At 39.0% G+C, this 27663-nt stretch overlaps 1 protein-coding gene across 1 annotated transcript; it reads left to right on the forward strand.

The window, feature by feature from the left end:
• Positions 1-2083: 2083 nt before the first annotated feature.
• LOC105449027 (maternal protein pumilio-like) lies at positions 2084-27663 on the forward strand. Its single transcript, XM_011688007.1, has 9 exons — positions 2084-2277; positions 3069-3290; positions 4191-4325; positions 4460-4576; positions 20616-20757; positions 24398-24509; positions 24941-25040; positions 25164-25294; positions 27017-27663. Exons 1-9 carry the CDS (start codon positions 2182-2184, stop codon positions 27483-27485), a joined length of 1524 nt encoding a protein of 507 aa, XP_011686309.1. The 5' UTR covers positions 2084-2181; the 3' UTR covers positions 27486-27663.

Below are 27663 nucleotides of genomic sequence, written 5' to 3' on the forward strand. Positions count from 1 at the left end.
TTATAAACATTAATCGATTATTTGGCACAATATTTAAACACATATATATCAAACTTTTTAAATACGTACCAAAACTTCTCAAATAATTTCATTATTAAATCTCTTAATAAATTTTAATTGAATATACACACTCTGACAGATCGTCTAGCGTCGACTACGCATGACCGACGCCGCAAGATCACGTTCGAAAGTTCCGCGCGCACGTGCGGCCATCTTCTTTCTTCTACCCTACGATACGTCAAGATTGTCGGAAGCGCGACGACAGGTGGCGCCGTACGCTCTGTCGCGTTTCCAACATAATAAAAATTGAATTTTTATCGCGGCGACGAAGGGTAGCCGAGCACGACGCGATCTTATATACGCGATTTACGTCGCCGACAGCGTTATATTGACGCAAATGCGAGACGTCCGATCGAGGTAAACCGAAGCGAAGGGAAGAATCCTCTCGATCGCGAGAAAGAATCTGATATTATTTCTTCGTTCTAACGGTGTGCGGTGAGAGAAGGAGAGAGGGTGAGGAGGGGGAGACTGTAAATCGCGTAGGAGACGCGGGTACGAGCGCACGCTATTACGAGGCTAAAGCGAGACAGCATGACACATAGCCCGTCCGTCTTCCTCCTTCACCCTCCCCCCTCCTCGCCGCTACTCCTCCGCGCCGCCGCCTCCCACCACGAAAATCGCGCACGCAGCATCCTTGCGCGCGAAACACGCGTACGCCGGTGGACGCACGTCGTGTGTCTGTGGCCCGCGCGTGGCTGTACATACCTGTGAATAGTGTATTTTAAGCCCTAGTTTTAACGAAATGACCGTGCGAGGAAGAAGGCGCGCGCGTGTGTGAGTGTGTGTGCGTGTGTGTTTGAGGGAGAATCGCGAGACGGAGAGTGCGACAGGCCGAGACAGGAGGAAAAAGGGAGTTATAGACGGAGTGAGGAGGGAAAGAGAGGGAGGCGCGGGCGAAGAGAGAAAGAAAAGAGACGGTTGATCCTCGTCGTCGAGAAGTGTCCATCGAGGGGCGAGGTAAACGCTTCACCGAGATCTCTCGGAGATCTCTCGCCACACGTCGTAGACGAAGACTCCGGAGTCTCGCGAATTTTCTGTATCACCTCTCTTTTTCTCTCTCTCTCTCTCTCTCCCCCCTCTTTCGCTCGCTCGCTCGCTTGTTCCGTCATTTCCTTCTCTCGCGCACGATCTATGCCTCCCTTTCTCCCGCTCCCTCTCTCCTTTCTCGTGCACGCAGTTCTCGCTTGTTTCATCTTTCCTTCCTTCCTTCGGCCTTTTCGCGATCGTATCCGCCGTGGTGCTGTCGGTCGGTCGGTCGGTTACTCGATCGGTCGGTCAGTTCGTGCGTGCGTACGTGCGTCAGGTCCGTCCTCGTGCCTCGTCGCCTCAGCCAAGGATCTCGCTCGGGCGAGCGACACGAGCGTGTGTGTGCGAGCGAGTGAGTGAACGAGCGATCCCGCGGTCATCGTGCGCGCCCGCCGTTCACGACGGTTTCCTTTGTGTTCTCTCTCTCTCTTTCTCCGTCTGTCGGTCCCTTTCTCTCTCTCTCTCTCTCTCTCTTTCTCCCCCTCCCTCCCTCCCTCCCTCCGTATCCGGCGCACACCAGGCACACACAGTGTTGTCAAAAATCCGGCAGCAGCGCGCCGGAGCTGCACGCAGCTGCCATTGCTGTAACTGTCTGGTTTTCGCTCGCAGCTCGGTAAATACGCTTCTCCGGCCTCTCTCGGGCTGATATCGGCGTGCCGCTCGTCATCATCGCCGTCATCGTCGCCGCCGCCGCTGTCGTCGCCGCTGTCGCAACCGCAACGGCAATCTCAACCGCAGCCGCCTCACCGCCGTCGTCGTCGTCGTCGTCGTCGTCGTCGCCGCTGCCGTCGTTGTCGTCGCCGTAGTCGCCTTCGTCATTGTTCTCGCCGTTCATCTTCGCTCCTCTTCGCCGCCGTCGACCAGGAAACGGCCGCCGTGAGGATGTGCCGCCGTTAACAACAGCGCGCGCCCACGGAACATGATCGCGCTACGACCGTAGCAAGCGGCATCCTCCACGGCATCTCGCCAGACGCCGCCGGCTCTGCCCGCGCGAGAGCTAACCTACACGAGGTCGAGGGTGCATCCCCCAGCACGTACGGCCGTACCGCGTTCGCCGTGCCCGGGGACAGCGGCGCGGCCTGACACCACGAGGACATGAAGTGGCTCGGCGCGAGCAGCGGAGGCGCCGGGGGCGAACCGGCATCCTCCATGCAGCTGCATCACACCTCCGCCAACGGCCACATACCCACGGTACATACCGCTCGTCCGCTTCTTTTCTCTTTCGTCCTCCCCTTTTTTTTTCTATTTCTTTTTCTCCTCTGTGTCTCCTCGCCGATCGGGCTTCCCCTCGGGATCACGGAGGAACACGCCGACCGCGAATCGAGCGTGACTGCGACAATTGCGGCGCACGAGATCGGGCCGCCATAACCTCGACGGCGGCCGTCGTGCTGAGAATACGAGCGTTTGCAAATGTCAGCATGAGTGTTACAAGTGTCGACGGGAACGTTGATTCCGATCCTGTGCGCCGCGCGAGAGGAATGCGCCGAGTGGCTCGAATACGAAGTGACCGCGTGAAAACAATATATGTATATAATAACCTTCTCCTTACTGGAGATGCTAGAGGCAGAATTGGAAAAATTCTTGTTTGTTTCGATATATGCCCACCGTATTAGTAACTTTCAAATTTTTAACGATTGAAAAGTGGGAAAACTTAGTTTATGAACAAATTTTTGATCAACTAAATTTAGTCGAATAAGGGGGATAAAGATTCAAGTACGAAGATAGTCGAATCGCAGTTACGTTTAATGTCACGTTTTAATTTGAATTTGAACTTTTTTTAATGTGACATTTGATAATTAAAAATTTATACGTAAAAAAGTTATACGTAGAAGTGTAACCAAGTTTTACTGAGACAATTGTAAATGTGAAGTTTATCATTTTGGTTATAGTCGCATGAAAAAGAATGTTGTTATATCTTTTAAGCCTTTCATCAAATATGTCGTGGGGGGCACTACTAATCATTGGTATGTATGGCTTACTAGGATACAGATCAGTGTGGGCAAATTATGGCTGGTGGTGATAATATGCGAATCCAACCTGGTCAGACACATCAGATGGGAGTGAGTAGAACTCAAGACGATGCTATGGTTGGTTATGTGTTTCAACGACCTACGGAGCCAGAATTTAACACCCAATCTTCGACTTTCCAAGCAAAGCAAGCTCCAAGAGCTTGGGCGTTAGCGGATGACGTTATCGTCGATAATGTATGTATGACAAAATGCACATCAGTTGATTAAACGTTCTATTAATATGATATTTTGACACTTCAGTAAAGCTTCAAAATCTAATACATACCTGTTTGCTTTATTGCATGTAGTTTTGAGCGAATCAAAACTTCTGAACTAGTTTCGTTATAATAGTAATTTTCATCATATAGATGAACTCGTTAGTCTCTTATTCAATTCTGTTTTTAAGGAATTTGTTTTTAAAATTATTATTATTAATGTTTGGAAGTTTCTGTCTTCCAAGGAATAATGCAATATCACAATTTATTTATTCCTAATTTGGGATTAAAAATTAATGTTTTTCAAACTTTATTTCTATCAAAGTGGAATATTTTCTAATCTTGTGCTGTTCTCTTATATTTGACATTAATTGTAAGATTTTTTGAAGAAATTTTCTTATGAATTTTTGTAAGAATCTTTGCATATTTGGGATTCTCTGAATTTGGCAATTCCATTCTGATACAAAGTTTGTGAAATATGAATTTTTAATGACATCCAATTACTCTAAATTTTTGAAGAAATTTTTGTATGAATTTTTGTAAGAATCTTTGTAAGAATCATATTTAGGATTCTCTAAATTTAGGAATTCCATTCTGGTACAGTCTATGAAACTTGAATTTTTAATGACATTCAACTACTCTAATACTGAGCTTATCGAGCTATCTAACACCCCCAAAAATTTATTTCATTTCAAATTTAGCATATTTAAAGAAAATATTGAAACAATGAAACATATATATTTAGTAATAATACAATTGTAATTTATGTACGTGTATATTGCGCTTTTCTATATGTAATAAATAGAAATGTTTATGCTACGATGTTATTAATGTAGTGATAAAACAGTGAACAATACAATTGAAATAATTTGTCTTACAGAATCAAGAGAAATGGAAATATTCTATGACTAAGCTTGGTGTACCACAACAAAGTCAGTCTCAACAGCTGGGATTAACTATGAACAATGTACATTTGAGTAATGTACCCTACGAGATACATCCTATGCAATTAAAAGTAAGTGATAAATGTTAACGATTATATTTTATTATTTTATTACTTTTACAAGTTTGTAAAAAAAATTATTCTAAACTTTATTATGTAAATCATTTTTTATACACTCATACAAATCTTTCACATTTTCCTTCTAGAGCGGTGCACCTGGTGCGGAACATTTGGTTTATCTAAACAATCAGATGACTGCTCAACAACAGGTCGCTCTCTTTCATCACCAACAGCAGCAACAACAACAATTCAGAAATGGACAGGTAAGTTTTTCCATATGATAAAATTTCCATTGGAAGCTATTGGTTTTTGCACACAAAAACCGCGTCCCGCGCAATAAAGAACAATACAGCAGCCAATCAACTTCTTGCTTTATGGAAAATAATAGATATGATATATATTTTTTAGATAGACATTTAAAATATTTAAAATGTTTTTGGTTTTTTTTTTACAATTATTAATGAAGATTATGAATAATTGAAGATTCGAAATCAATACACAACTTATTCGTCATAAATTATCTGTAATAAATATGAAATTACTGCATCTTTTAATTTATATACAAATCTTGTATATAATCAATCTAAATATGCTATATCTTTCGATTGAAGGATATGATTCAACAATTTTACATTTTTATATAAATTGCCAATCGAGACCTTTGTTAAAAACTGTGTCAGGGTTGAAACTCTGATAGATTATGAATGAATTTTCGTTTTATCATTTTTAAAGACTTTTGTTGCACGTATTTCACGAAAATTTATGATACAAGTCGAAAATATGTAGAAAAATATATCGCGGCAATTTTTATTTTACCGCACCTGTTATTTCGCAAATAACTGATATAAAGTATTAGCATAGAATTTGATTATCGCTGTTTTTGTGTGTACGAATGGACTTACAAGTTTTAGTATCGAGTATCAAATTAAAATGTATAACTATGATATAGCGCTGCTGTATTTTTCTTTGGCAAGATATGTAATTAGGTACCTGATAATTTCAAATTTATATGATTATAGTAATCATATTTCATCATTAGCGATTTATTTCTACTTATGTTAGAGAATTTCAATCAGAGATAATTCAGCGTTCTCGGTATATTTACTAAAAATCGGAAAAAAGTCCAATCGTTTATTTAGTAAATTTGTCGGATGAACATATTACTCTATTCGACATCAATCATATTCAGTCTTGTCATATCTAATATTGACACAAATATGTTAACGGTAAATTAGACAAACTAATGACTATCGGATGTAACTATGACATCGCAGCATTTTTCAGTAATCAAACGGAATTAAAAAAAAAAATATGTTTTTGCAATGGCTATTGCAAAATTATTGAAAGTGATGACCAGTTGGAAAATATTACGGTATTACATTTACCTCGATATCTTAAAAATAATCGATATGTTTTAAAGAATTATTTATAATTGAAATCATTATCTGATACAACAATGTTAAATCTCGCCAGCAACATTGGCTCCCAATCTAAATGCATGTCTTCCGTTCAATAATGCGAGGAAAGCGAATCACTTGACCTATGAATAAATCTACTGTCGTTCCCGATATTACGTGTCTCATACTTTATTTGCCATATCGAATTATATTTTTCGCTTCGTGTATGAAATATAAATTTGCAGTGAGAGTAACGCCATCGTTGTACGAATGCGTGACAAATTGTATACGATTCGAAGTGAGAAGTGAAAGACTTTATGTCCCTGTTTTACAGATCTCCATAATTGAATTTAATGCAATTTGAGATAAACCGTTGATGGATTTCTATATATAATATATAAATTTTATATCATTAATATTTAATGTTTTAATGTAAAACATTAAAACGGAATTAGTCAATAACATTCGTATATTTGCATAACTTCTTATTTAGACAAATTTGACAGATTTTTAGAAAATGTTTCAGCCAACAAATTCGTTTAATTTTTTAATTTTATTCGAATTTGAATTAATTTGTACGTACGTTACTTATACACGATGGAAATTAATTTAAATATATTTATATGTTAATGATATATTGTTTATTATTAATAGCTATTGTACACCATTTAAATGTGTCAGTGTATTAATTGGTCACCAACGGTCTATCCTTCGCTACTTTATTCCAAACTCACATATAATTCACTGATTTAAAACAAAAGAGAAAGATATTGAAATTTTTAGAACGTATTTCGAGCTACGCATTTATATGCATCTTCTTTTACATCTCCAATCTATAAATACACCCTTGATTTATTTATGGAAGTGCAAAAATATATCGAGCAATTTTCATCTCTTTATTCTTTTTATCCGCTGTTGCTCCTCGGAATACAAAATAGACCTATAGGTATATTTAAGAAATATAAAATCCACTATAAGTTCCAAATGATTATTTTGGTATTTTTTAATACGCAATCCTGTCGTCTCTGATCGATCATGCTTTCATCTCGGGATCTGCGATGCCGCATATGAGACTAAATCGCGTATCTACGTTTAATCGTGTGGCAATGGACAACTCTTTTGCATCTCACGTTTCTCGTCCAAGACACGCAGTACTTATTACTGGCTTTACATTCGTTGCGCGACATGCGGTAAGGAGAGCCACGGAGAGGCTCCGTCCGCGCACGGAGCGCACGCTTCTGCGCTGCGCTGGGCGAGACGGGACGGCGGCGCGGCGCGGCGCGTCCGGCGGATTGGCGGAGCGACCGCCAGGGGCGCCCCGCTCGGGAGCGTCGTTCTTTGTTTCGGTTTCGGAGCGCAGTCTCCGTCCGACGAAGCGCCAGAGCCCGGCTGACGAAAATTCCGCGGCGCGCGGTCAACGAGAGTGAGGAGCGAGAGAGGGACGGAACGACGGCAGCCGACCGAGAGAGACGCCTGTCCCAGAGCTCGCCTGTCCCGGGGGTGGACGGCGCTTCGCCGCGCGTTAAGGAATGCTCTCGGAGACGGACGTGCGGAGACGTGCGCTTTGCCGCGAGAACAATCGAATCGGTTCGACTCGCTCCCTCTGTAAATAAGCGGCGCGACCGCGCGAGAGTATACGCGAGTGAAGTTGTGCAAAGTGTGCGCGAGAGTGGAGAAAGGAGTGAGAGAGAGGGCACGGGAGCGTGAGGAAAGAAACGCGGATTAGGCGTCACGGAAAACGCGATAGAAGAAGGAAGAGGGGGTGGTGCAGGAGGTGGAGGAGGCGGTGGTATCGGAAGTGTCGAAGTGACGAAGGGTGCGCGCGTGTGACAGCGGTAGTCTCGCCGCTTTTTCGCCTTCCTTCCGCGTCTCCTTCTTTCGCCATCTCTCTTTCTCTCCTCGCCCGCTAGTCGCGCCGAGAGGTGCGTACGCGAGGTGGTGATAGTGTGTGACTCTCTCTCTCTCTCTTTCGTCGTCTCTCTTCCCGGTGTCGCGCGCGCGTTTGCGTCGCGATTCGCGCATTGTTTGGCCGGCGGTGATACAATAACGTTGTGCTCGCGCGCGACTCTGCTCCGGTCTGCTGCGCGCGACAGAGAGGGAAGGAAGGAAGGAATAGAAGGACCACCATCGACGACGTGATCCGCCGTGCACGAGTAAGCGCGTGGAGGGTCGAAGAGACGAGAAGAGACGAGACGAAAACGCGAGACGGCGACGCTCCGGGGGTGGGGTAGCTGTGCCGCCGCCACCGCTGTCGTCCTTGTATCCGTGCGATTCGTTCGTCCGTGTGGTCGCCGTCGTCGATCGCCGCCGCCGCCTTCGGTGTTGAGCGCGCCGCGACGGGGGTTGCCGACACCGCCACCGCCAACGCCGCCGCTGCCGCCGCCGCCGCTGTCGTATCACCATCGATTGCCGGCCACCGATCCGCCGGGCACAACAGTAGTGCGCGTGTAGTGACAACGACGACGTGGAGCATCGGGGTGAGGTGGAGGAGGAGAAAAAAGTGCCGCCGCGTGTCACCCGCGAGTTTCTCGTATTACGCGTTGCCGTGTTCAGTGTACTACCACGGGGTTAACGGTGAATCTCTCGGAGGTGACGCACCGCGCCGACGACGCCGCCGCCGCCACCACCGCCGCCGCCGTCGTCGCCGCCGCCACCACCGCCGCCGCCGCCGCGACCTTGGAGACAGTGGAGAGTTTCGGAATCGGTTACGGCCAGGGAGCGGGCGAGAGCACAGGCAACTGGATGAAACCGCCGGGGAATCTGTTTCTCTACCCCACGCTAGACATGAAGGATCTGACGGGATCCGTGGAGGACATGGTATATTGCTATTATCATCAATCACACCGCATCTCGTTTCTCGTCATCGTTTACGTGACGATGGTCGTCGTCCTTGTCGTCGTCCTCGTCGTCGTCGTCGTCGCGCCGAACGGGCGTGCGTGCGATTCGACGTCGTGCGGCCGTGCTTCGAAACCGCGCCCGCCTCGCCGCGACGCGCCAGGCCGCTCCGCGCCGTGGCGTCGTGTCGCCTGGCCAGACTTGGCCTAGCCTAGCCCTAGCTTTGGCCTAGCCTAGCTTGCCTGCCCTCGCCTCCGCGACTGGCGGTTAATGTTTATAGGTTATGTTCGCCGCGCGCGGCCAACGAACGCGACGTATACTCGGTGTGCTCTTTGTGCGCGTCCGCGTAGATCCGTTCCTCTCGCCCGCATCTTCTTTGTTCCCGATTCCTCTCTTCCGTTATTTTTCCACCGGCAATTCAATGCGTACGCTCGCCACGTCCCCCGAGAGAGACGTAACGCGTAGCGTCAAGCGTGTAACACCGCGTGTTTACGCTTTTTCACGATCTCGTGATGTTCGATTGACAGAAATGTCACTTTGCGAGCGATTCGATGCAGTCGCGAGATCTATTCTTCTCGGTAGCACTCTTACATTTGCGTAGAGTAAATATTTAAACAACGTTTGGGAAAATAGAAAGAGAAAGAATTATAGAACAATATGGATCATCTATGAAAGACCCAAATTAAAATGTACCACTTCTATAAATTATCTATCTAATTTGTTATATTGAACGTAAAAAGGGATTTTATTTCAACGGAAATGGTTTTGTGCTTTTTCCGTAATGCACCTAGCTTCATCGTTATAGCAGGTAGCTCCATGTTTACTTCCATTTCCATTCCAAACTGGATCATTCTAGATTTTACCTGGACGGAAAGGTTCAATAAAATCAGGAGATTTTTTTATTGAATGGAGAATGAGAAGGAAACTAATATATCGAGAAATGCAGGAAAGTGTAGGATAGTAGAGTTGTTGCTCGTGTTTACCGTGAATAATTTATCGTATATATTGAAGTTAATTTAATTCTGGAAGTAAAAGTAAAAAGGTGGAGGAAAACCTACGAACAATAAAATGATAGCAGAGAATAAAAAGACACGAATCAGAAATTATGATTATGTATGTAAGCTTTGTAATTGATTATGTATAGTATATTAATCCATTAATATTGCTGTGTTATTGAAAATGATAATTATTACAGGTTATATTGACAATATTAATGTTTATTATTATTGATAACTGGCTACACAATAGCTCCATTGGTTGGATGATAACATCATCCAATCACTCTCCGGATATCATAGTTGTATCGGATAGTGACATTTAGTAGCAAACATAGAATTCGAATAGCTGAAAAATAAATAGAATTTTAGAAGTAGTTTGGAAGTAAAATACGGAAATGTGAAGTTTATATAGAAGTAAATACAGAATGATAGATTAGCAAGCGCAGTAGAAAATGTGAAAAGTACATACGTTTAAATCGTAAGAAAATTACAGGAATTTAGCTGTAGTTTAGAAAACAAAGAGTCTATCCACTTGCAAATATTTAATATTGAGCAGAACTGTTTCTGAAAGTTATTCCATTATCAGTGTCCTCATATTCCATTAACCTTGTAATTTATTAGCTGAATAGCTAGTGATAGTGTTACCTAATACTATTACCTTGTAACGACGAAGGTCGTTAGAAAGCCAAGCATACGTGTTCGTAATTCATCTTTCTCTTTTTTTTTCTCTTGCTTTTCGTAATTATTTCAAAACTACTTCCTCTCTTGCTACCTCCATGGCATATGAATATGCTACTCCTATTACTTCATACATTATTATTCATAATTAATTTGCATTTTACGTGGTTTGCGTTTCACGAGAATCATTTGAAAGCAGAATATTGATTAAAGAAATTGATATATACCTATATATATATTCTAAAAAGGAGATCGAAAATAAAAATAAACAGAGTTATTGATAATAACGTGACATAAAATCGTTACATAAAAAACATAAAACGTCTCTTTACGTGAACGCGATACTTACAGGTTAAACATGCTGACTCTTAAATAAAGAATGTACGTATTGTAATCGAATGTGTGTGTGGGTAAACATTCGTAAAAATAGCATTCTTAAAATATCTTTCAAACGTCGTACTTTGAAACTTTTAACTTTTACCTTTGTAGCTAACATTAGCTAGTAAAGTTATTTTTGTATGCACTTATAATCTATACATCTTTTTATATGCATTTATGATATTGTACATTTCAGAGAAAAAATGCCGCGAGAAACGTTTTATGAGGGATCTCGTGCTTTTTAATAGTTTTCAGATGTTTTCGTATTTTAAAAGCTAATCGCGAGCACGTGTTACGAGATATGTAAGGGGAAATGAGACGCAGCCCGGTATCGATGCCTGGATCAGATACACAATATTGCGCTGGTCGCGCGCGCGCGTGTACGCGAATGACAAACAACCGTTGGCCGTGGTATCGAGATTCGCGTGAATTCACTTCATCTTTCGTGCTACCCCGAGACACAATCTCGATTTCGCTTGCTCTGGTCATTTACAATCCGTTATCTGCCGTGACTTTTAAGCCGTGCATATTAGAGGCTAAATGTCAAATCCATTATCGATAACGTCTAATCAATGAATCATAACGAGATGAATCATCAGAAACCGGGGGGAGAATCGCCCGAGTATTTTCGCGTATATTTATTCTTGGATTTCACAAGATATGAAAAAGCGTAGAGAAAACAATTTAAGTATTGTCAGAGAGCAAACAAGGGATGAACTTAATCGTCTTTTCTCTCACATTCGTTTTTCTCGGAATTATTTCTGATTCTACTAATATCTCTATTTTCAACGGAAATACGCTCTTCTATTTCTTACCTATCGCAGCTTATGTAAACCATATATTGTATTAAATGCAATTAATATCGAAGAATCGTGCACCTGCGTCATATAAATTGATAGGTCAATTCTGATCAAAGAGGAAAGAGAGGAAATAGGAACGCGTGCACGGACGAGTGCAAAGTGAGATAAAAGTCGCGACGAGATGGACGATACTTGTATTCCGAGACGGACTTTCTTTCTGACGTAGTCGTAGTTGTTATTGACGGAGGTTGGTTACGACGTCAGACGGTTGTTACTGACAGTTACGTAGTCAGCTGTTACGTCGTGCGAAAAGAGAAATTTACGTCTGATAAACATTACACAATATCAGTATTACTCTCCGATTACGTTGTTTCATAATCATTTCCTCGTCTTATCTGGGACAGTAGACCCAAAGGAATCTGAGTCATCGAGGCTAGTCGCGTATATATTTCGGGCGAGTAGTTACGATTGAACTAAACTGCGAAATATAAGACGGTACACCGAACTCATTACACCGAAGTACCGAGAAAGTTTTTCCGTGTAAAGCTTGGTTCTACATCTGCGTCTTTTCAAATTTCTCTGACTTTAATCTTATCTCGAAACAACGTGGAAACAACAGCAGTAATTTCGAAATAATTACAAACGGAAATGCTAACAGTTGTATAAATGATAAATGAAGCGAATCAAATCTCATAAATTTAATGTAATATTTAAATACTTTATTTTTACATTTTTATTCAAAAAAAAAGAGAGAGAAAATGTAATTTAAATTTTTGATGCAGGAATATATCTGTTGAACATTTCACTTCGAAAGAAACGAATTTTTATTTTTATTCGCGTCTCGCGTTTCTCTCGATATTCCGCTAAAATTTTCCCCAGCTCTAAATTTTCGCGAAAATTTACGGTACCTCTGAGGGTGCTTCCGTGTGATCGTGCGAAAAGGTTCGTTTATCGTGGAATAGACGCGTGTCACTGAACTTTATGCGTAACAGTATCGGTAATCGATAGTTGGTTGTGCCGAGTTGGAGTCTCGAAGTTCGGCGGAGAGAGAGAGAGAGAGAGACGAGTCGCGTGCTCATTATCAGCGCGAATTCAATGAACATGAGGCTCTTCACTGACCGGAGAGGAGCAGGTTCGGAGTTCCTTATCTACGCGTAAATTCTGCCGTCCGGTACATTTCCCCTTCTTTTTACATTCACTGCGATCGAATTACGCAAATTTATTTATTCTTGGTACCGTGGATATAAAACTTTGTATCATTTCTAGGACATAAAACTTTATATTATCTTTATTACGGTCTTCAGCGTCTTCAGTAACGCAATTTCAACTCCTAAATGCCTATTACTCCTTTTTTTTTTTAATTGTGGATTATTTTGGGCTGTTTGAATTTAACGTGATCAACATTAGAACGGTATTTTAATTTTAAACATTAAGTAAATATTATGACCGGTATTCATACTCGGTTCTTACTTTAAGGCTGTCTTAAGTAATAACTTAAGATGCTAAAACGGTTCTGCGATTGGCTTATGACATCTTAAGATTGTACTTAAGACGATCTTAAATATAAGAACCGATTATGAATACCGGTCTAAAGATTTTTTATATTAGGGGACTTTGTTTCGTCTTCGACTTCGTTCCGATAATCGTTTGGTGGCTTGGAAAAGAGACCGCCACGACTGAAAATTTATCAGTTTTCCTTTCTTCTAAAAGTAACGCGTGTTATAAATACAGACGTTTCGATCCGAGAAAAATAATAGGGACTGAGTTTTATCGGAGAAAAGCATAATATCTTTTGCAGTTATTTTATAAAATATTAGAAATTGAGTATTATAACTTTTTAATAAGACACAGGCTTATTTAAGATAAGAATACGTAGTATAAATATACTGTATTTATTTTTAATGATACGTCTAATGTTAATATAGATGGCATAACATTAATTGAAACGCGACTTTGTTTTGTAAGTGAAAAAACGTTGATTTGATTTGAGCGGAAAAATTGATTGCTTTATCATGCCCGTCAATTTTCTGCGGGCTTCGAGATAACAATCGCGATATGATAACACCTTTCACGATGACAGACGAATGCGTGTTCCTCGCGAATAAAATACGCACGGCACGCGTGACGACGTCGACGACGTCGAGCCGTGCGCGCGTATTGACCCATAGAGCGCGGGACTCATCTCTCGTCGTGCGACGGATTCCCCGCGGGTAGACTAGAGGACAGTGGCCGTGACCCGTGGCCGAGGGTACCGGGGAGAGGGGTCGGTGGCCCCGTGGCAGTTTAACGACGTCCACACCGTCGAGGAGAACGTGGGAGTGCGCTGAAGACCTGAAGGGGGTCGGGGGGGGGGCGAGCGAGGACGGCAAGCGCGAGCTCGTGGTGGGACGAACCGGCGCGGCGCGGCGCGGAGTCCGTCTGGTTGTTGCCTGGATAGAAAGAGGATCGGAGCTGGCATTCTCTAGCACGCGGATCTAGCGTTCTACCGTGCGTCATTCCGAAAATTGAGATTACAGTCGAGCTCTGCATATTACCTGGCTCGTTAAAAATTAATACGGAGAGGGAACACCAACCGAAAATTCGTCGAAAATCGTAGTCATCAAATTCCTAATTTTTATACGGATGACAATTTCTCGTGTTTCATGTCCTTCGTATCTTTCTTTTCTCGATTGTTTACTCGTAGCGCTTTATGCAGGATAATTTTTAAGAAAAAATACAGTTCAGCAGCAGGTTTAGAGATACGTAATATTCGCAAACTGAATAAAAAATGTTTGAGATGTTACAATTGATCGATTGGAAATTGGAGAAATAGACCGAGTCCAAAATTCCAGTCTCGATCTTTATTCGTGTTTTAGTCTTTTGAAAAATTTCAATAGAAGTATAAATTTAAAAAAATATATATTACGTACAAGAGAATATATATATTATTTTTATTACCATACCATTAAAAGTGAAAAAGAATCGCGTGATAATGGAAGCTGATATTTTACAATTTTCTGCGAAAATACTCGTCGACAGGGGAGCGATCGAGATCGATTACGACGCGATTCACGTAATTTGAGAATGACAGATTCGCTAAAGCTCCCTCGTTGCCCTGCATGGACGTCATCGTGTCCACGTGTCCATAATAACGCTATCTCTCTTTCCCCTGTACAAGTCGATCTCGCGGTTCCTCTCCGCTTAACATACACGGATTGTTCTAACGAGGTCACTTCCAATGGGACGACTAACCCCTCGTCCGTTTGTTACATAACAGAGCGAGCAACGTGACACACGTGTGAGATTGACCGTTGTCACATTTGCAGAGTTAAACACCATTTTCAGAATTTCGATATAATAGAATTGTGTGTCTTTCCGAGGTTCTATAGAATTTCTGAGAGGAAAAAATTTTAACTGTTAGATAAATAAAATACGTGTCTAAAGATTACACTGTCCGTGACATGGATTTTAGACCACAAAAAGGACAAAGTGATTTTTACAATCTGCATCTAATGATTTGTAACGTCGCTGATTAAAAATCTGAAGTCAAAATTATCAAATATAATTTGTTTAAACTATTGACAAAAATTTGATTTGACTAAAAATCAATAGCAGTAATTGGATTCTATAGAAAAATTACATATAAGTAGTGCATTGCAATTATTTTTCCGCTATCCTATTTGCTGTAAAAAAAATACATTAGATGCAGGTGATTCAAATTGCATAAGCGGTCCTCAAAGGGTTATATTTATCTACCTATGAATTTAAGTTCCTTTTTTTTCATAGTAACTATTACTTCTTGCATAAAGCAGTTATGCAATGTAGGTGACTTATAGATTTTTTATGGCTGAAAACGAATTCGTAAATTAAATTGCTCTATCACGTCACGAGCAATTTCATTTACCTACGAATTTATTTTCAGCGACAAAACATCTATAAGAATTATTTTGTCGCGTTCGTGATTTAGAAAAAAAGTTTAAATTTTTCGAACAATGTTGTTAGAGAGATGATGCCTATTTAAACTAGATACAGCTTCTTTATTTTTTCCTTTTCGATAAACTTGAGGCTATCCAGCGTTATCTAGAATTCAGAAAGGATTAATTCTAACTGAAATAAATAAATAAAGATTAATTCTTACATATACAACGAAAATATAAAGTTGCCTCATACTTTCTCATATCTTTTACACTTAATCGGTAGATCCTTTTTGTAAGGGATCAAAAAAACTCTGGAATTCTTTTGAGCTAGAACTCTGTAACTAATTGTATAAAAATGCTAAAATGCGATGCTAATTTCACAAAGAGTTGCCATTGCCGGCTTTCTTTACCATTCTCTCGTCATCCCTTTCTGGATTAAAATCGGGGTGAGTTAGAAGATACTATCGTTATCTTTATTCAACAGTAGAGTAGACTGCGAAGGGAAGGAAAAAGGAAAGGGAAAAAAAGGGAAAGTGAGACTCTTATCTTGCTCTTCATTTAAATCAGTTTTAAGCGATCAATAAATCACAAGATGTCACATATTTTCTTGTTACATTCTTCGCCGCTTTGATAGAGTAATTTATGTCAACTCTTTACGAATGATCTTGTTAGATTTTACGATTGTCACTCTTATTCTGTGTTTCGTCCAATTCTCTGAGTCTTCTCTAGTTTTTGGAAAGCGAAAGGATTTCCTCTGGATCTTTTCCAAGTTATATTACATGTTTCGTGAAACACTGTATCTCTCATCTCTCCTCTCCTACAACAATATTTTCACTTTATTTTCAATCTCCGATATTGTAAGAAATTTAAAAACTGTTTTACTCCAGCAGAATTTTGTCGGAAAATATGAAATTGCAGATATTTTTGAAGCCGAATTGAGAGTAATCTCGACCTGAAATTTTTGATTAAAATAAAACAGAATGTTTCGCATCTCCCTTACGATCATATTAACTTTTAGTTTTTTCTACTTTTGACCTTACGATTATCGAGTCTTTTTTTATATTAAGCGATATTATTTTGTACGTTGGAAGACGCAAATTACTTTGTGCAAAACGGGCTTTACCTCGTTTATTTTGCTCTTTACCTCTTCACCCTATCCCTTTCTTCCTTTCTCTCTCTCTCTTTCTCTCTCTCTCTCTCTTCTCCATCTCCCTCTCGTTTGGTGCCATGCATTTCTCTTCCCGACTTCCCTTTCTCTCTCCGTTCGCGCTTAACGTACAAAAGCGTCTCTGGCGACCGGCGACGCGGTCGATACTCACGGCGTATCGCCCCCGGCTGACCGAGCTTCACCCTTACCCTTACCTTTACCTTACCGAACCTTTAGACAGATCCACCACCTCGTTCCCCGCATCACTTTGCCATAACGTTCTTCCGCCTGCACGCGAAGCAGCGATATAACGTACCCAGCTGGTATCTCTCGATAGTTATTATTCTTCTGGAAAGAAATCAAAAGAATTTGAGGAATTTCCTTTTCGTCAGAAAAAAGCTTAGGGGACTAGGAGAAATTTCAGAAGTAAATTACAGAAACTCGATCATTTTCTTCAATTTTTTAATTAACTCTTTGTATAATGAGAATTACATATTTATGATCAGTAACTTTCCGTTCTTCTTTCTTTATGAAAGAAACATTGATTTCTTTAAAAGTTTGATTTATATTCCTCGAAGAATCCATAGAAAATAGATATCTTACTGAACCTGAGGCAATATATGTCGTCCTAAGAAAACCAAATATATTAGAGAGCTTGCCTAATAAAATATTTTTGAAGTACTATTTCAGATATACTAAATAATTTATGCTTTTATATACGTATACATATATATTCTGTGAATAGTTTCAAAATTTTATTAAATGTTATTTTTGTTTACAGTATCTAATCTTAGTGGCTATTTCAAATACGCGTTATGAAAGATCTTTTTTTATCTAAAATATACACTGAATTTTTGAAAAAATGTAGATTAACTAATAAAAGGAAATCTAATTGACGTTGTATATTAACTAGTGAAAGGAAATTTAATTAACGTTTAATTTCTTGTCTATTAATTTTTGTATAAAAGTTTGTAGAAAGATATACGAAGGCTTTTGTGTGTGCGAATATATAAGAAACGGTTTTATGTGTATTTAATAATCATGATCTTATGCGAGACCAGCTTTAGATTAGTGATTCGCGTGTGTGAAGTTAGCACCTCAAACAATAAAATTTTATAGTTCTGATTGGAGTTTCCGCTTAATTTTGAGGAGATGAAGAGTTCCCTATAGTTTATAACAAGAGTTCTGTTTAATAACAATTTTTAATTTAAATTTAAAAAAATGGGGCGTAAACTTATCAAAATTCATTGAATATAGTTCTGAGCTTATTATAAATTATAGAGAACTCTTGATTTCTTCAAAATGAAGCGGGAACTCTAATCAGAACTATGGAATTTTAATGTTGGGGTGCTAACTTTACATACGCGAATCCGCCGCTGAAGAGCATTGCCCAATGAGCAAGGCTAAAAAGGAGATTCGCTTTCGAACTCGTTGGCACATCAGTCGCTATCGCTCCTTTTGGATAGTCTTTTCTCTCGTGGGACGTCCAACCGGTTTCCAGACTCGCAATATACATACGTTTGAGTTCACTATATTTGCCTATTGCCATTGATTTACCGTCGATCTCGTTGGAATGCATTAATTAATTATCGCCAAATTAGTTTTAGTCGAGTATCAGAAAGTCATGGAATATTTTATTCAATGATTTTTTCGAACAGCTTAAATTATCATTTATATCTCTGAGTGACAAAAGTTATTTAACATTTGAGAAGTTGACTTAGAATCTTGATCTAAAATCTTCCTAATTTATTGCAAATATGATAGTTGCAAATTAACTGTATTCTATGATAATATGCTATTTGACGTGACATTTTATGTGTGATTTTCAATCACTTTAATAAATGGAGGATAAGGATTTTTCAATTTTACTTACAGTTTATAATTGTTAAACATACATTTGATTATCTTTATTTTAGATTACATTACTACTGCTTATACAATCGTTGAGTCAATATATAGATGTGATTTATAACCAAAAGTGTAGACATTATTTTAATTTTGGCATTATTGAAATACATTTAAGATTTTTATTACTTATACTAAATTTATTTTCACCTTCAGTTAACTGCTGGCTCAATTTAGATAGAAAGATAATTATTCGTTTATTTTTCACAGATTATCATGAAAATTATAAAAAAGAAGATTATAAAAAAGTATACACAACGTATCCGAATACACAGTTATTTCATTTATAATTTTTTAATTAAAATGTGTATAAAAGTACGTGTATTTTGTAATTTTAAAGATTTTTTTTACATGAATGATATTCATATTTTTCCAATTTTTCTGTTTTATCGAGTGCACATTCCAAATTCCATTGCATTAAATAGTAAAATTCATATTTTTTCCATATTTTTTCCAAATTTCGTTCTATTATTATCTGCATACTTTTTTATTATAACATAATTAAATTACTTTTACAAAGCGTGTATTGAAACAAATAAATAAATAAATATACATATATATGCATTTTGTAGAAAATTATATTACAATAATAAATTTAACGATAAATGTGTGGATTTTTTTTGTCTTTTGATTTTACGCGTCTCTAAATTTTGAGAGTCTAAAATAATATTTTTATAGGAAAAAGAGAAAGAAATGATTGTCTGAATATATTTGTGAAGAAATTGATTTTTTATAATGTTTTCGTTGTAACGAAAGTTCACTTTCTACTATTTTCGTTTCAAGCTTGGTAAATTCCACCCGGCTGCGAGAAGAGACGGGGGTCGATCTGTGTGAGTCGCGAAAGTTAAAGTCGGAACAGATTCACAGATCGCGTAGGAGCGATGCATCGTGACTTTGAACTCGCTGTCGCATCATGCGTTCGGTGCACCCGCGTCCTGCGATCCGCGGGCGCTGGCCCCTGTCCTCACCTCCCCGCGGAGGTTACGTCACCAGCATTCAGTTAGGCGAGGTCGGGGATCAGTGCGGCGCGCGAGCTCCGGGTCACGATTCGCCTTTATCCACTTTAGACACCAACACTCGCGTGGTGATCGCGGTTAAGTTGATGCTACGGAAACCGAGCCTATCATTTCAGCATCATATTCGGAAGAACTCGGATATTTTATTTTTAAAGAATATCTGTGTTGAGAAGATCATGAACGCACATATACACATATATAACTATATCAAATAACATATGTAAAATTTATAAAATAAAAATAAAATATACATGTGTATACGTATATTTTACAAATTTTTTATTTGATAAATTTTACATATATTATTTGATATAGTTTATATATATTTTATATATATGAAACATATAAACTCTATCAAGTAATATACGTAAAATTTATCAAATAAAAAATTTTTAAATAAGATAAAAAGACTCTTGCATTATATACGTATGTATTGCACAAGTTCTTTTATTTTAGAAATTTTTTATTTGATAAAACCTTTGATGGACGAGCTTGAATATGAAAACATTTATCTTAAAGCACGATGCATAGAAAGAAGCGTCTATTTAATTTATTCTTTCTAACATTCTAATTCAACATTGCTTCACATGCTTCTCTGCAGCGTAGCTGCGGATAAATTAAGTGTCTTGAATCTATGAATTCTGATAGCATCAATGCAAGTAGCAAATTTAATAAAATTTAAGGTCTGACACATGTAAAGTGGAGGTGTACATTATTGAAATTGTCCTACAAGTTTTTCCGCGAATTTTATTTATATGAAAATGTATAAACTTATCATTTGTGAATGATACCTTGACAATTACGTCAACGGGGTATCGATTCGGAGCAGCATCTGTCCCTGAAACATTATCCCCGTTCCGAAATACACGGCGTAAATATATTTTCAAGAACGGAGCTGTATGAATGCGTTGTGCGCGCGTGCACGATGGGTCAGTGGGACGCGCGATGTTAATTACACCGTTGCACTCATCGCGGAAGCAGAATTTCGCCGATGCGTTACTAGATTGAATAATGCGGTGCATTACGAAACCGTTAATCTTGCCGGGAACTTTTAATTTTCTAATGCAAGTGGCGCTTCCTCGTATCCCCTTTGCGCGGCAGAGGTAGAGCACCCCGGAGGGGTTTGGGAAGGTGAGAAATAGATATAGGAGAGGAGAGAGAAACTCTTGGGAGTTTCGTATCAACACGCGCGCTTCAGGATGTTCACTGACCTCCGGAGGCTCACGACCTGTTCTGCTTTTTCGTGTTTCAGATCGCTCCCTCGACAAAAAAGCTCTGGGGCGTGGACGAGGGCGGCTCCAAGGACGAAGGGGGTGTAAAAGGCGGTGGGACCCTGCTTCACCTGGGCGACCACCCGACCATGTGGCGGGATTCCACCTGGAGCACGACGTCAGGTACGATTGACAATTTTGCGATCGCACATCGCCGATGCCGCGTCGCTCGGGTTCGCGGGATTCTCCAAGTCGGCACACAGGCGACGGAAGTGCTTACGAAGCTCGAGCACGGTCGAGTGGAGTAATCGAAACCGTTTGACTAAGCGCAAGGGCCGCAAACAGCCGACGCGGAACGCCTACGCTAGTCCGGGTATTATACACAGCACCGTTCGTGCAATAATGTGCTATTAAATTGCTACAGCAATATCGATGATAATTTCAAATAATTTCTATGCTACGGACGTGTTCAGCTTAATATTTCCTTTTCACGCGTTACGTATTCCAAGAAGCGCTAACGGTTGAAAAAGTCAAATTGTTGCACTGATATGAGTTAGAATCGTAGATATCCTTATATGGCATGAAATTAATTGTTCGAAACGTGGTTGTTAGTTTAACGATCGTTAGCGGAGGGTGGTTGTCAAGCTGGACCAGAAAAATCGCTTTCGGCGTTAGATGTGTACATCGATCGTTCATAGACCGATGTCTCTGTTGCAAGAGGCGACGTATTCGTGTAAGAAACATGAGATACGAAGCGATGCCGCGTATTTTACGTCGTGCACGCTTATTGATTGATACAGCAGTAAAAGAACAACATGTAGATACATATACGCAGCTCGCTCGCCGCCGCCATCGCCTTCCGTCGAGGGGTGGGTTAGAAGGGTGAGAAGGGGGGGAGATAGAGCCAAGCTTTTTCACAACGTACTCGATCGATTAAATGACAACACCGACTAAAATTGAAAATAATTTTGAAAGCTTTTCCTATATCATTTTTATTTCAATTCTTTCGAGATACACATTTATTTCGTAATTCTACGTTTTTGACTTTTGGTGAAATATTTTTGACAAAATTGATAAAAATTTTATAAAATATTTTATAACTTAAACGATTTGACTCAAATGGGGATCGCCAAAAACAGAAATGCCCAGAAAAATTTTGCATTTCATATTGAATGCGGAGGAAATATTTTACGGCGATTTCACGAAATCTTGATTTATATTAAGATGTCTATTATTTCCCTAAGTAATCGTTATTATCTCTAATTTAACCACAATTATATTATGATAGCTTAATAGCGTGACGTTTTCATGTGATATGATAATGGCTCAGCTAGTACGATAATTCGTTTGATCGATTAAATACGTGATACGTTAATAAACGCAGGTGGTACACCGGCATACATACTAACGTATAAACACTTAGAAAACGTATAGGAAATTTCTTGGCAGGAAATTCCTTTTTGTTGATATCTTAAATGTAGTTAAGAGCGCGCTTATCAGATTGCTTGCGATGACTAATGCGTAAATTGTTTCCTTTTGTCGTAAAACATATAATTATAATGTCTAAATATTAAACGTATTGTGTGATTTGAAATCTGATTTTTGAAATAGCAACTCTTACGCAAGTAGAACGCAAAATATTCGAAGATCTGAATGCAGTTGAGAAAGAGAAAGAAAGAAAAGGAGATTGATTGCGCAATATAAAGTTTTCGTAGAAGTTGAAAAAGATAAAAATATTTGAAAACATTTATATATAATTTTGTGTGCTTGCGCGCGCGCGCATGTGTGTATGCATGTGTGAATGTGTGCCTAAATTTTATTATAATATATTTTTAAATTCTTTAAAAGTTTACAAATGATGGAGAAGCTTAAAATTTAGCAGTGAATATATCAACTTCATGAAGTCTTTGAACTTTAAAGTTTCGGAAAATGTTATAAGGATATAAATGTCTAGATTCTATTTTTACTTTTTAAAAATACTTTCAGATCAATTGCATCGAACGAATATATCACGGTTACATGTCGTGCACATTGGATATCACATAGATTTTAGCATTTGTTACATTCACAATTGAAGACATTTTAAATCGTATTCGTCTAGATACTTTTATCGATTACTTCAACATTCCTTGCAATCCTTTTTTTTTATTATACTTTTAACTGATGTCACAAATACAATTAATGCCTCTGAATCTTGGATGCACAAATATCATATGTGATTCGTGTGATTTAAAAATATCGAATAAACGTGTATCTAATGAATGTTAAAACTTGTATGATGCTTAATGTATACACCGGATGTGCGCGAAATACTTGATTTTTTGCAAACAGGGTATACTGGTAGCGGGGGTGATTGTGGCTATAGTTGCATGTGGCTGTTGAATGTAGATGTGGATATGGATATAAATATTGATGTGAATGTGTGAATGTAGTGGCAATGACAGTGAATGTGGATGTGGATGCGGATGTGGATGCGGGTGTGGATAAGAATGTGGATGTGGCGGCGGCGGTGGTGGTGGTGGCCACTGTGTGTGCGTCACATCGCGATGGGTGCAACGCGGCTGTTGCCATGGCGACAGACGCCCGGCATCAGAGGCGGCAGTAGGGGCAACGTCCCAACGCCCAGGATCGTACCTACTGATCCACCCCGTTAGCGAGCACCCCGACCGACCACCAACCCCCTCCGACTGATCGTCCACCTGGGCCGCCGCGCCGTTGTATTGGCGTCATATGGGGCCGCGAACGTGAAAGGGCGGAAAAAACTTTTCTATCTATACGGGAGCCCTCAACGGAATCTCGTTCGATAATGTTCATGGCCGCAGCTGCTTCTCGTTGGTAGCAAATTGCTGTTTGAATAAATTCTCCCTCTCTCTCTCTCTGTCTCCTTTTTGTTTCTCTCTGTATTGATAGAGTTCTCTTGTTGGAAATCTGTCATCAGATATCGAGTTCACATAGATCCTTTTTTATCCATGAATTCGAATCAATTTAGTCAAAATATCTTGCGAAATTTAATACTGGAGGAGCTTATTTTTCTGAATCGTCTTAAGACCCTTGTAAGTTTTTCACCACAGAGCAAACGAAAAAAAAAAATTTGTTTTTGAGCTCGTAATCCAATACAGTCACAGAGAATAATTCTCTGGATTTTTAGAAAATTATTTTTAAATAAACTACGGGAAATTTCGTAATACAAGATTTTTTCTTGTCTTAACAGAACTTTTTTATTCAGTCACTTTTAAAGAACTTTTTTATTTTTCTGCATTTGTTTTTGTAAAAGTAGAAGCACGTGGGAATGTAAAACTCAAGAATTGTTACGAAACTGTGTACAAATTATATGAGAGGACTACTTCTCGGCGATATGTATTTCGTGTGTACGTTGGAGGGAGAGGTTTTGTTATATATACATATTTGTGTCTATTGATCCTCCTTTGTATTGACTCGCAGTTGTACCGGGAGCGTCATACACACATACATATACGCTCGTATTTTTTTATGTATCAAGAACACTATTTTTCATCGTCATGTATGTCTTATATCTAATTCGATTAACCTTTAAGTACTCGGTAAATTTTTTGATGATTTTTATGTTTGTTTGAGATCTGTTAAATATATGCCAAGGTATCTTACGAACAAGCTGAGCTATCTAAGAACGGAAAATTGTTTCTCGGTTTCTATAAATCATAACATATACGGCCGATCGAAGGAAAGTGTTCGCCATGTTACTGAAACTTGAATCTCGTGCCAAATCTTTTTTCTTGAAGAGAGATGGCTCTGGATTACATAAATAATCTATGTAAATATTGTCATGTATGTTTGTCCTTCACAGATCATGCGGTGTCACAGCCAATTTCAATGGGTACGGGCAGACGTGTGGGAGTTGGAACGGGATATCATCACCAGGCATCAGAAGTCGGGACCGTGCTCAGTCCCAGAAGCAGGTTCGTGTGTTTTTATATTGTTGTTTTGTTCGCGGATATTACGCGTCTTTGCCGATAGATTTCGTACGCGCGACATTTGCCCCGATGCCGAGATATTGATAACTTCAACTTGTAAGAAGCTGAAAAATGTAAAAGCCTTTAGGAATTTAAATTGGATTACATATCTACGTACAGACAATAAAATTATCTTATATCTTATTTTGTTAAGTTGGCTTTCTAATATAACTTTTACAAAAGAATCGTTAAATGACTAAAAGGATATTTAAAATTATCAAATGGATGCTAGTTCCTTTGTAAGAATTGTCTATGAATTTGATAAAAGAACCTGTCAAACTAACCGAAAGAAAGCTTTTATAATATTTTTAGCGTTTTATGTAAGCTTGTATTATTATCGTTAACGATATCATTGACAACGTATTTTTTTCTTGCAGCGAAACAGGTGGTTTGGGAGTTAAAATGGTTGAATATGTTCTTGGATCGAGTCCCACTACGCCAAAAGATTTGGAACCGCGAATGGTTTCTCTGAGATTGGTGAGTACTACATAATAGCGTAACACCTTTGTATTAGTTATGTTTGTATGTACACATATATATATATATATATATATATATATATATATATATAGTTGCTATTTAAATTTTTTTTATACACAGAATACCGATGCAGACAAAAAGGAGAAAGAAAAAGGTTCAGCAAGTCCCTTTGATAGCACAAAGGATGATGCTGGACCACAGGGTAACGGATTAGCGTCTCAAAACGGTTTAGACGACGACAAAGGGTTTAAGTAAGTTCTATTTTGTTGGTCGAACTATTTAATTTTAAACATTATACACACAATGTGTCCAATGAATTGCATACTTTTTTGTAACACCGGTCGACATTCAAATGATTAATTTTATTAATTTTTCGTAATTTTTGAAACGTTCAGAATTATTTATTAATCTTGAAATTAAAATTTTGATAAGATGGTTAAATGAAAAATAATGTTTTCTGTTTATTTTTATTTTTGTACTTATTTTTTATTTTCTCTACTTCCGTTTTTTCTAGAAAATAATATATAATCTTGAAAAAAAGTTAAACAAGTTAAAACAGAAATAATAGGAATTTATAATTTATATCAGATATAAGTGGTTGAATAATTTACAAGTGCAGCGTTGCAAAAAGATCTTTTATTAAATCCCTTACTGTATCTTATCATAGAGATATATAACTTTTTTATATATTGCTTCTACTGTAATTATCATGGAATAACGATAGAGCTGTCAAGGACATGCTCTACACACGGCCGAATGACATCATATTCTCTCGCGTTTCCTTTCGCGATAGCTGCTCGTTTGATTCTCAGTAATGTTGCGCCATCAGTAGAGCACGGCAGAAAGCACTCTCGACAACGACGTTATCGACATTGTTTCTCCGTTTTGTTGTGTCTATGCGCTATTTGTTTGCATTCCACGATGTAGTACTTCTATATTTTTATTAAATTCAATTATTTCAAATCTCAATAATTTATAGTCTTTTAAAAACGTTGGGCGTTCGAGAGCACGCGGTTTTAAATTTTAATTTTCTAAAATAAAATTAATAAAAGAGAAAAACGTTAGGTGAAATATTTTCTGACGATGACTTTTTTTCGTTTTAATAGAGAAATTTCGTGCGCATTTAACTTAGATTTCTTTGATTTGATTGGAGAGGAAAATGATACACGCAATAGAAGTGTTATTAGTTTCTGTGTCATTATGATAATGATATTAACTCATCGTGACGTTGACGGCCGCTGTTGACGTTTATACTTTCTTTTCTCACGAGATCAGTAACGCGAGTCGTCTAACCTGCGGATTGCATCCCGTTACGTGCATCGCATTATGCAAAGTGCACCGTTACACGACATGTAATCGATTGCGTATACGTGGAATCTTGGGTTTAGCGTTTCTTTGTGCAGTTATTCACCGGATTTATTAGGAGCTTTCTAACTATTAACATACATAATGGAAATAAACTTTTCTAAATTTATCTTCAACTACAAAATGATTCTACGAATAAGAAAGAGTAATAGAATTAAATATTTATGAGAGTTAAATTTAGTCTAAATTCAAAATTTAAACTAGATTAAGCTGGATAGATAGAGATCTAGGAAATACGTTGCACAAATTGGGAGTTTTGAAAATCAATTTTATGCTTGTTGAACACACCGTGCACGTTCGTCATTTGCAATGAGGTCCTTGACATTTACGGTTGCCACTTGCAATCGTTCTTAGGAAAATCATGTCAGTTTCTTTATACAGAAAAGAAAAATACAGTTTTTACGTTTATTCAGTTTGTAGGCTTGTTTCAATTATGACTAAATATTAATTATTGAGGCGAGTAAACAAATCTATTATTTAATAACTTTTTTATAAAAATATTTCTAAGTATTTTAATCTAAATTATAGAATATCATATAATTAGCTACGCTATATTCCTTGCTCTCATTCTTTGACTTATTGATTGACTTTTCATTTTTGTTTTGCAGTCGCACACCCGGAAGTCGTCAGCCATCACCGGGCGAGGAGGAATTTCAGAAGAACGCCGCCGCCACACTGGCCGTGAGCGCCGGTGGTGGTGGCGTCGTGCTGCTGAAACCCGGAATCGACGTTGTCGGCAGCGAGGAACATTTCATGGCGGCGTTTGCGCCGGCACCGCCGCATCATCTGCAGCATCATCAGGCGCCGCCAACTCATCATCTACAGCATCCGCACTCACATGCAGCAGCGCAACTTTTCGGGGCGCAAGCTCCGCCGCCGCCGCAGGGTCCACCACCCTCGCAGCAGCAGCAACAACAACAAGGTCCTCCGCAACCACAAGATACTACTACACACTTCGATGTCCAGGTAAGTCTCGTTCAGCTCCTCTTTTTTTTAGGCGCTACTGAACGGAGAGAGACTTGTGCGTCCGTCGTCGCGCAAAATGTGACAAATACCGACATTGTTGGATATCAATAAGCAAAATAGAAATATAAGGATATTTTATTGCAAATTTTGCAGATTTCGAAATTCTTGTTAGTTTTGTCGAGCAAATTGTGCAAACATTATGTTATTCGTTTTAAGGTGTTTATTCATTTTCTCTCGATTAATTTTAGGAAAAATGAAAGCTCAAAAATTATAAATTATTAAATATCAT

This window comes from Wasmannia auropunctata, unplaced genomic scaffold (assembly GCF_000956235.1).
Source record: "Wasmannia auropunctata unplaced genomic scaffold, wasmannia.A_1.0 LD336111.1, whole genome shotgun sequence".
In the NCBI taxonomy this organism is placed as follows: Eukaryota; Metazoa; Arthropoda; class Insecta; order Hymenoptera; family Formicidae; genus Wasmannia; species Wasmannia auropunctata.

Bases quoted from the DNA above. Each gene is read 5' to 3' on its own strand.
- LOC105449027 (XM_011688007.1), top strand. From the start codon at position 2,182: ATGAAGTGGCTCGGCGCGAGCAGCGGAGGCGCCGGGGGCGAACCGGCA. The intron at 24,510-24,940 runs GTTCGTGTGTTT...TTTTTCTTGCAG, and splicing joins GTGCTCAGTCCCAGAAGCAG to CGAAACAGGTGGTTTGGGAG. The intron at 25,041-25,163 runs GTGAGTACTACA...TTTTATACACAG, and splicing joins GAATGGTTTCTCTGAGATTG to AATACCGATGCAGACAAAAA.